General features: G+C 41.7%; 1 protein-coding gene across 1 annotated transcript; it reads right to left on the bottom strand.

Moving 5' to 3' along the window:
* Positions 1-673: 673 nt before the first annotated feature.
* LOC129008617 (RNA polymerase II subunit A C-terminal domain phosphatase SSU72 like protein 4) lies at positions 674-1339 on the bottom strand. Its single transcript, XM_054441001.2, has one exon. The coding sequence runs from the start codon at positions 1256-1258 to the stop codon at positions 674-676; it is 585 nt and encodes a 194-aa protein (XP_054296976.2). The 5' UTR covers positions 1259-1339.
* Positions 1340-11327: the final 9988 nt, after the last annotated feature.

Here is an 11327-nt window from a genome sequence, read left to right as displayed (position 1 = left end):
TTTAATTTGATGACCTATTATTTGAGCAGATAATTCCAAATTTCACCATAATATGTAGTTCATTATCCAACTTGGATTTTACCGATTAAAGTGAGCATTAGTAAAAAAGGTATAATCTACATGTAAAAATATTTATCTGTTCAAACATGTAATAGTATACTCTTATTAAAGAAGAAGAACATTTAAGTTAATATACCACACTCCATTGGTCTCAGCTAACTTAAAAAATTTAAAAATTAAAAAAAAAAACCACTCAATTTGAGAAAAGGAACTTTATTTAAAAGGTGCTTATCTATACGATGCTATTTATCTGCCGAATACCCTTAAAGAAATCATTTTTCCAGCAGTCCATTATCAGCTCGGTTTGCTCATCTGGAAAATGCAGTCATGCTGGGATAGCTTCCTTGTAGAACGATATAAGCATTAAATTAGTTATCCCACGTAATGCACCTACAACAATGCCAAGCATTTTTCAGTGCTTTTAAAAATGTTAGTCCTTCTCATTTCCCGTAAAATATTTTCTTGGTAATAGTCTCTTTCCAGGTGATATGTACAAAAGTAATACAAACAGTACTCGGTGGAAGGTCTTTGCAGATGCTTCTCACAATAAATCTGGACTAAAGTCCCATGCCTAAGTTCGTACTGAGGAAGGGGACAAAGCCAGCCCAGATCTTCAGTAGAAGCAGACGGTGTGAAGAAAGCTTTTTCCTGCCTTCTCCTCCATTAGCAGCAGCAGCTCCTCCAGATTGTCGTCCATGTCGTCTGACTGCTGCAGGCACTGGCAAATCTCACAGATGAGGAAAGCTCCCAGGGTGGCATCTTCCAGGGTATCTTCGATGTCCATGTTGATCACGTGCACAGGCTGAAAGGTCTGCTGTTCTCTGGAACACAGATCTTCCACCACTGTGTCATAGACACTCTCCTCACAGGTGAAGATGACATCAAAGAAATCAGTGCACTCCTGAAATCTTTCTGGACCGGGCTTGATTCTCTCATTTCTTCCCAAGATGTGTAAGATTCCGTTGTGGGTGTAGCGTTCCCTATCTTTCCTGAGGAGGTCATTGTACATCTCCTTATATGTTGTTGCAAAATCATAAACTACAGGATGACCGGGTCTTGGTCCTGGTAGCCTCACATGAGATTCAGTTCCAAAAGACCGGACATTTAGCCCTTTTCTCCTGAGGATGCTGTGGGCCTCCATGCTCCTGTTGACATTGCTCATGCACACCACAGCCACCCTGAGTGGGGAGGAGAGCATGATGGCGGCCACTGGGAACCAGAGAGACACAGGCACCTCAGCCGCTGCAGGGACTCTGAGCCAAGGAGACCACCACCTATACCCAGGTCTTCCAAATGAGCTAATGTGGAGGCACAGGAGGCAGGTTTATATTGAGTCACCTTAATTAGTGGGTGGAGACTTCATGACTTCTGGATTGATTAGGTTGTGATAACGGTCTCCTAACTCATCACAAGGACAATCAAGATGATTAAGTTACCTAAAGCAGTAACTCTCAACAAAGGTGGCAGCGCCCAGTCTGGATTCATTTAAAATCTGGAGTTTGTTCTGGTGGTTCTCCTAGTGAATGGGGGCTGCTACTGAAAATGGCCAAGACCATTAAGCTACCTTCGAACATGTCATAGGACTCGCCAGTGACCTTCAGACATGAAATTGGATGATAAACATGTTGACAATTTCCAAGGCTGCACCCTATTTAATTATAAATTACAAGTGTTGTTGCTTGCTTTAATTTTCATAATGTTTGAGAAATGCAATTGCATAAATCACAGGATCATTGTCAATAGTTTTGTCCAGAAGTTCACAAAATTTTTCACCAACCAATACAAAAAACATCCCGCTCTCAACAACATATCTGCTTATGGTATTTTAAGAGTTATTCAACACAACAGTTTCTGCATTTGATATTACTGAAATCATAATGATTCTTCAGGGAATGCAGGAATTGATGCAATCCTCTGCCTCCAAGTACAGCTGTGTTTGAGCTTTTGTATACTTAAATGCAACATTTAGAATTTTTTTAGTAGTCATATAATTTATCAAGAAAATAAAAGATTTTAAAATTATGAATGGGGTTTCAAAAAATAAGATAATCATGTCACTTTTGGATTGATTAGATTAGGATAATGGACTGCTAAGCAATCACAAGAACAATCAAAATGATTAAATTCCTAATTCAGTAACTCTCCGCAAGGGTGGCCCCATCCAGTGAGGATTGATTTATAGGTGAGCTCTGTTTGCTGTCGCTCACTGATTTACCAAATATTGGGTAAATAGTAAACTTTAATTTATTTATTTTATTTTATTTTTTTTGAGGAGTCTCGCTGTGTCACCTAGGCTGGAGTGCAGTGGCCGTGGCACAGTATCGACTCACTGCAACCTCTACCTCCGAGGATCAAGGGATTCTCCTGTCTCGGCCTCTCAAGTAGCTGAAGACTACAGGCACGCAACACCACACCCGGTTAATGTTTGTATTTTTACTAGAGATGGGGTTTCACCATGTTGGTCAGGCTGGTTTTGTGCTTCTGACCTCAAGTGATCTGCCCACCTCAGCCTCCCAAAGTGCTGAGATTACTGGTATGAGCCACCTCACCCGGCCCAATCTTACTTGTTTTTCTTAATCTTTCTTAAATGTATGTATAGCTCACATTTATTTCAATATAAATCAGATCAGAGACATCACTTTTGTCCTTGATGCAGGGACAAAATCTATAAAGCAACATATTGTATTTGTCTATGTCTCTCTTAAGGTGATTCTTACATGGCAAATACAGCAGGTTCTCAAATAACATCTTTTTTTTGTTTGTTTGTTTTTTGAGACACAGTTTTGCTCTGTCACCCTGGCTGGAGTGCAGTGGTGCCATCATGGCTCACTGCAGCCTCAAACTCCAGGGCTCAATCAATCCTCCCACCTCAGCCTCCTGAGCAGCTGGAACTACAGGTGTGTACCACCATGCCCGGCTAATTTTTTTTTTTTTTTTTTTTATAGAGGATGGGGTTTCCTCATGTTACCCAGTGTGGTCTCAAATTCCTGGGCTCAAGTGATCCACCCGCTTTAGTCTCCCAAAGTGCTGGGATTACAGGCATGAGCCACTGTGTCCAGCCTCAAATAACATTATTTTATTATAATATTAATTTAAAAAATTGACTTCTGGCAGGCCAATGTCTGTGTGGGGTTTGCATATTCTCCCCATGTCTTTGTGGTTTTTCTCTGGATATAATTTTCCTCCCACATCCCAAAGATGTGCACATTAGATGACCTGGCATCTCTATGGTCCCAGTATGGGGGTGTGCCCTGAGACCCGGATGCGGTCCTGTCCAGCGTTGGTTCCTGCCTCACACCTTGAGCGGCCAAGATAGGTTCCAGCCACCTCCCACTCTGAACTGGAATCAGCGGGTTGGAAAATGAATGAATGAATACAAATTATTGAAAAATAAAAATTCATAAAACGTGGTAATCATACAAATGCAAGACAATAACGATGAGAGTACAAAATAGATCAGCCAGCCTGCCGTGTCTGTCATTATTGATGTTTTAACTGTGTAGTAGTAGGAGGTGCTCCTTACAATTTTTTCTTTGCAAACATTTATCCCTTGATTTAACTTACCACAACTATGACCGCAATCACTCACTGACTCACCAAAAATTGGGTGAATAATAATCTTACTAGGTTTCATTAGGCTTTCTTAAGTGTATGTACAGCTCACATGTATTTCTAAGTTTAATACCCTAAGTGTGTTGAAGCTTTATTTAGAAGTTTGGTGATGTTTTTGTGACTCTTGTTCATATCAATTAGCCTACGATAAAATTAATTTCATTATACGGCATTTCACTTGAAGTCATCGTTTTGGGCGTGGTGGCTCATGCCTGTAATCCCTGCACTTTGGGAGGCTGAGGCGGGTGGATCACCTGAGGTCCAGAGTTCGAGTCCAGCCTGGCCAACATGGCAAAACCCTGTCTCTACTAAAGAAATACAAAAAATATTCCGGGCGTGGTGGCGGGTGTCTGTAATTCTGGCTACTCTGGAGGGCTGAGGCAGGAGAATTGTTTGAACCTGGGAGGCGGAGGTTGCAGTGAGCAGAGATCATGCCATTGCACCACAGCCTGGGCGAAAAGAGTGAAACTCCGTCTCAAAACAAACAAGCAAACAAACAAACAAACAAACAAATTAGTAAACACCTTAAAGTTTCTCAAAGCATGTTCTCAGACTAGCAGCATTAGCATTAATTGGGAACTTGTAAAAAATGATAATTTAGACCGCAAGCCACTGAATCACAAACTCTAGTGGTGAAGCCCAGAGATTTGTGTTCTTTCCTTCACATTTCCATGAATTGTTGTTCAGGTTCACATAAGTGATAATGTTTGGAAAGTCTTCTCTCAAGTATGTTTCTCTGTGGGGGACACAGGAGATAAACTGTCTGAATTGCTGTGTATCTTTCCTTCACCCTGACAGAGGGGCCACATCTCGGCTGGGTACAGGATTGTTGGGCTGTAGTCCTTCCTCTCAGTAGTCCTTAACTGCTATGCCACTGTCTGTTCCAGTGTTGGAGATAAAAAGTCTAATTGCAGCATCATTCTTCTTCTGTAGATAATATGCTCTTTTCTTAAATATATATGTATTTATTATACTTGAGTTCTAGGGTACATGTGCACAACGTGCAGGTTTCTAACACATGTATACATGTGTCACGTTGGTGTGCTGCACCTGTTAACTCGTCATTTACATCTCCTGATGCTTTCCCTCACCGCCCCCCACCACCCCACGACAGGCCCCGGTGTGTGATGTTCCCCTTCCTGTGTCCAAGTGTTCTCATTATTGTTCAATTCCCACCTATGAGCGAGAACCTGTGGTGTTTGGTTTTTTGTTCTTGCGATAGTTTGCATGATGGAACTAGAAATGCCATTTGATCCAGCCATCCCGTTACTGGGTATATACCCGAAGGATTATAAATCAGGCTGCTATAAAGGCACATGCACATGTACGTTTATTGCTTTTCACAATAGCAAAGACTTGGAACCAACCCAAATGTCCATCAATGATAGACTGGATTAAGAAAATGTGGCACATATGCACCATGGGCTACTATGCAGCCATAAAAGTTGATGAGTTCATGTCCTTTGTAGGGACATGGATGAGGCTGGAAACAAGTTCTTTTTAACTGGATGTTTGTAAGATTTTTCTCTTTCTCCTTAGAGTTCAAAATTTTTACCAGCAGATGCCTCAGTGTTTCCTAGTTCTCTTCACTCTAGTCCAGTATTTCTCCATTTTTTCATCAATCCCCAGTTATGGAGCCTTTTTAGACACTTTTTTCTAATTGCCATCTCATAAAATTTTAATAGTAATCCCAGACACTTGGGAGGCTGAGGCATGAGAATTGCTTGAGCCTGGGAGGTGGAGTTTGCAGCGAGTTGAGATGATGCCACTGCACTCCAGCCTGGGTGTCCGAGGCAGACTGTGTCTCAGAAATAAATAATAAAAATGTCTATTATATCCATTTGGTCCAATATTGAGTTTAGGCCCTGAATATCTTTGCTGTTTTTCTGCCTTGATGGTCTATCTAATCCTGTCAGTGGAGTGTTGAAATCTCCCACTATTTTTGTGTGGGATTCTAAGTCTCTTTGTAGGTTTCTAAGAACTTGCATTATGAATCTGGCTGCTCATGTGTCGAGTGCATATATATTTAGGATAGTTAGGTCTTCATGTTGAATTGAACTCTTTACTATTATGTAACGCCCTTCTCCATTCTCAGGAGATGAGCGTGGTGCAGAAGTTCAGGGATCCAGGAAATAATGAACTATAATAGATAAACAACTATTAGCATGTCTGTATTTATTCAGTGCCTGACTGAGAATCTAGCACATAGTAAGTACACATAATCATTCTTTCCCTGCCTCTCAGGTTCCATTCTCCCCATCTCTAAATTCAGTTTCCAGAGTAGGACATGTACCATAGAGCCTAGAGTATAATAATAATAATAATAATAATAATAATAATGATAAAAAAAGAAAAAAAATATTTACTTCTATATTTGTTCCTGCAGTACCCTGTAAGCAATGGCTGAAATTGTTTCAAAAATAAAATTATGTGACAAGAGCCCAGTAGAGGCTGCTTAAGATGTGCCTGCTGGGGACAGCAACTACCACTAGGTCAGCCTGTGATCACACAAGCACTGTGAAAATATACAATACCCTGAAGAAATTCGCCCTTCTGAAGGAGGTGGAATAAATCAAAACAGACATGAAAATGCCATTGGAGGTTGATGGCCAAGTGTGTGCACCACTATGCTGACAAAGTAACAGCCAGAAGAAAAGATCAAATGAAGCAATGTAAATCTTAAATAGAAAAGAGAAGGCTGAAGAGGACCTGCTAAGCTAAGGATGGCCATTTGGCACTTTGAGAGTAAAGAGGATTTTGCTTCTGGGGGGCAAAGAAGAGAGGTTAAAGAGCTCAATGACTGGGGCCTGGCCTATGGGTGAAATTGTGGGTACCTGAGTAGTTGCTTATCTACTCAACCTAATCTACACAATTTCTCAAATGCCTCATGAATGTTCTCCTGTCTCGGTCCAGGTATCTTCAGCATCTCAGAGAATTAACTTCCATTGCCCTTCTTTGTGTTCGTGAGATAATTACCCTTATTCAGGTTATTTTAAAAAATCATCTCTCTGGCCGGGCGCGGTGGCTCACGCCTGTAATCCTAGCACTTTGGGAGGCCGAGGCGGGTGGATCACGAGGTCAGGAGATCCAGACCATCCTGGCTAACACGGTGAAACCCCGTCTCTACTAAAAATACAAAAAGTTGGCTGGGCGTGGTGGCGGGCGCCTGTAGTCCCAGCTACTCGGGAGGCTGAGGCAGGAGAATGGCATGAACCCAGGATGTGGAGCCTGCAACGAGCCGTGATTGTGCCACTGCACTCCAGCCTGGGTGACAGAGTGAGGCTCCATCTCAAAAAAAAAAAAAAAAAATCTCTCCATTGTGTCAGCAATGTGCCTGTGAGAACATTCAACTCATAAATCATTTCTTCTCTCTGGTTTCACAAGAAGTCTAATTATCAGAGGACCTATCTCAGGAATAGGAGTATGTTAGATTACCTGGCAATGTTTCCCCTAACTGATTTAAGACTTTCTGAGGTCTGAGAATTATAGTGTTTCTTTGTGTTTTTCCAGGTCTCAGTACATCACAGCACAGTGTGCCTCCTCAAAATGTTTAACAAAACAACCAAATGACAAAATATTGGATGAGCGTGAAGTATCAGGGCAGGGTAGCCGTAAATAAGTCCCTTTAATACCTTGGATATTTACAGTAGTCAGGATCGGAGCCAATGTAGAACCTTCCTTGGAGGGGCTCCAGGCTCAGGGCTCTTTGGCACACTGAGAGGTAAAAAGGGTCCCCATGCCCAGAGTCTCCTCATTCTGCCATCCCAGACAGCATTCTCCATTCCACTGGCATAGTCCATATTTATGACTGTGGTTTGGTGGTGTGCTGGTAACCCAGCTAAAATACACACACAAAGATCAGTCAATCAATGAAAGGCCTGCATTGTAGTGTTTGCCAGTTTCGGCAGTGTATGTACTCCCACCAAGGTCATTTTCAAGGTATCAACATGACATCACTGAATGTGAAGTTTGCAAGGAATATGCACAGATGAGCCAGTACAGGTGGCTCCACCCCACACTGCTTTAGTCCCTCCAACTCTGTCTACCCAACTCCAGACAATAGTACTAGTATTTTCAGCCACCTACTTTAGGTCCCGTAACATCTAGTCTAGATAGGGCCGTTCCTATCTAGACTGAAATTTTACTCACAGCAATAAAAAAAATCCCTTACCTGTTTTAAATGGAGTTCTCTTGGGCTAGAATGGGACGAGTGACAACGAGGCTGTCAGAACGATGGGTGACAGGGAACTGAGATTTTATGTGTTGGCCTGAAAGCCTGAGGGGCCGCTATTATCCCAGGGAGCCCAAATATAGAACCGTCTTTTCAACATCTCCTCAATTCCGTACATGTTGGCCAAGTCATTATGGCTCTCCAAGCCTGCCTAGTCCACCTTTTCCTCTAAACCTCCATCCCTTCTTAAGTATGCTCATGTACTTACTCCTAACAAAAGAGTGTTAGCATTGCCACACCAATTATTCCTGTTTCCATTTTATGGGATCTGGTAAACCTTAATCCCACTTTCTTTGTAAAATTTTACGTATTTTAATTTGTTGTGTAGAGATGGGGTCTCCCTATGTTGCCCAGGCTGGTCTTGATTTCCTGGCCTCAAGTGATCCTCTCATCTTGGCTTTCCAAAATGCTGGGATTGCAGGCATGAGCCACCATGCCCAGCCTGAAAATCGTATTAATTATTTAAAAAACACTTTTTATCAAAAGTGTTCCTTTGGAACTTGAATTAAATTTACAGCATTTTCAAAAAAGCCATTCAAACTTTGGTGTTTGCAATAATAATATTTTAAATATTTACATGGGAATACCTAAATATCGCTGAAAAATCAATTTTCCCTACTTCTGTAAGTCAAGGTCAACTATGAAAAACATTCTGTACCCTCTTTTTCTTTGGCCACCAAATAATCCACATGTAATTTTCAGTTATCTTATTCACTAAAGCTCTTCCTGCTGATAAACTTCTTTCTTTCTTTATGTATCCTTTTCATATCTTTTTATTTAATTAGTCCAAGTAAGTGTATATATACATATTTGTAAAGGAGAAACAGTTTTATGTTTAAGAAATACCTTTTTGTTTGTCACAGGGTATTTCTCAGTTCCAGGGACATGTTTAGTGGTAATAATAGTTATTGGGTGCTAATGATTTGGCTTGTGGGGCCTCCGACCATCTCTGGTCTTGTTGAACTGCGAGCAGAGGCTAGAAAACTGTTTACTGTGAAGACTTTTTAGAGGCCTTCTGCTGGATTTTTAATTTGACCCACCAAGTGAGTTTAGTTGAGGGCTAAATAGGGGGATGGTCTTTCTTGGAACTGAACAGTTTTTCTAAACATTCTGCTAGTACTGCATGACCCATTGGCATGACTGTTAAAGTGCCCCACATCTGCTTAGCATCCTCCAAGATCCTTTGGGTGTGTTCCACAAGATCCTTTGGCTCTTGTAAATAATTAGCACTCCCAAGAGTGCCCTGTGGGACCCTCAGGTTTTTTGCCATTGCAGAACTGCATTGTTTTCAACTGACCAACTTGCTCGCTGGGCCATGTCTCTTTCTCTGATCACATTCAAATGTTAAGCTCCACTAAAGTTTGGATTTTTTTTTGAGACAGGGTCTCGCTCTGTCACCCAGGCTAGAGTGCAGTGGAGCGATCTCAGCTCTTGGCTCACTGCAACCTCCACCACTGCCCCCGCCACCCCTCCTGCTTTCAAGTGATCCTCCCACGTCAGGCTCCAGAGTAGCTGGGACCGCAGGCGTGTACCACCATGCCCAGCCAAGTTTTTTTGTATTTTTAGTAGAGATGGGGCTCACCATGTTGCCGAGGCTGGTCTCGAACACCTGAGTGCAAGCGATCTGCCCGCCTTGGCCTCCCAAACTGCTGGGATAACACACGAGAGTCATTGTGCCCAGCCATAAAATTTAGATATTTTATGCTTTGTTTCAGCGTTATAATAAATAAAATTGTATGTAATTGTATTTTAAATTATTTGCTGGTTTTATATAAAGAATAATTTATTTTTGTATTTTAATTTTGGCGTCCCTGACCTTGCTAAATCCATTTATTAATCTCAAGTGTTGTGTAGATTCTTAGCATTTTTTTTTTTACGTACACAGCCATGTCATCTCTTAATAGATACATGTTTACATACTGCTTTCTGACCTGAATATCTTTTATTTAGGTGTTATTATTTGACTTTTGCTTTTTTTTACAATTTACTTGTGTGTGCACTGACTGAAGTACAGCTTGATTGCCAGTTTTGGCAATTGTGAATAAAGCTCCTATAGCTATCTATCTGCAGGTTTTTGCGTGGACATAGATTTTTAACTCATTTGGGTAAGTACTCAGGAGCATGATTGCTGGATTGTATGGTAAGAGCATGCTTAGTTTTGTAAGAAACTGCCAAGCTGCCTTCTTAAGTGGCTGTACCATTTTGCATTCCCATCAGCAGTGAATGAGAGATCCTGTTGTTCCACATCCTCCCCAGCATTCACTGTTGTCAGTGTTTTGGATTTTCACCATTCTAATAAGTATGTAGTGGTATCTCATGTTGTGTAAATCTGTAATTCTCCAATGGCATGTTGTTGACTACCTTTTCATATGCTTCTTTGCCATCTGTGTATCTTCTTGGTGAGATGTCTGTCCAGATCTTTTGCCTTTTTGATTTTTTTGAGACAGTCTCTGTCACCCAGGCTGAAGTGCAGTGCCCACAGAGAGAACTGCCACAGGGGCAGAGTCACACAGAGAGGGTAATGCCTAGTGGAGCCATAGTAGTGGAGCCACCTCACAGTTCCACTTGGGTAATGCCCAAGAGAACTGTAGGGCTGGGCTGCTCCCAACGCTCCAGACCTGTAGAATCACCAACGTGCAACTCTAGCTCGAGGGAGCCACAGGCACTGAACACCAACCTGTGAGATCTACAGCATGGGCTGCATCTGGCAAAGACATGGAGGTCGGGTCCCCTGAAGCCTTGGGACCCAAACGCCACCCCAGTGTGTCTGGAAGGCAGGGCATGGAGTCAAAAATTATTCTCAGGCTTAAAGTTTTAATGTTATTTACCTTGTTTGGATTTGGGCTTACTTGGGACCCATTACCCCCCTTTTTTTCTTGGCGGTTTCTCCCTTTTGGAATGAAAGTGTCTATTCTGTGCTTGTCTCACCATGGTATTTTGGAAACACATAACTTATTTGATTTCACAGGCTCACAGCTGGAGAGAAATTTGCCTCAGGATGAATTGTACCTTGGGTCTCACTCATATCTGATTTAGATGAGACTCTGGACCTTAGAATTTTGAATTGGTACTGAAATGAGTTATAACATTTTGGGGCTATTAAGATGGAATGAATGTATGTTGTGTGTGAGAAGGAAATGAATTCGGTGGGCTAAGGATGGAAAGTTATGGTCTGAATATATTCCCCAAAATTCATATGTTAAAACTCAACCACCAATGTGATAATATTAAGAGGCAAGGCTTTTAGGAGGTGATTAAATCGTGAGGGCAGAGCGTTCTTAAATGGAATTAGTGAACTTATCAGAGGGCTGGAGGGAACTAGCCTAGGCCCTTTGTGCTCTTCTGTTTCTTTTGTCTTGTGAAGTTACAGTGCTCAAGGTGGCATCTTGGAAGAACAGACTAGGCCCTCACCAGATGCCAAACC

This window comes from Pongo pygmaeus, chromosome 9, assembly GCF_028885625.2.
Source record: "Pongo pygmaeus isolate AG05252 chromosome 9, NHGRI_mPonPyg2-v2.0_pri, whole genome shotgun sequence".
Lineage (NCBI taxonomy): Eukaryota > Metazoa > Chordata > Mammalia > Primates > Hominidae > Pongo > Pongo pygmaeus.
This window is presented reverse-complemented; position numbering and strand designations above follow the sequence as displayed.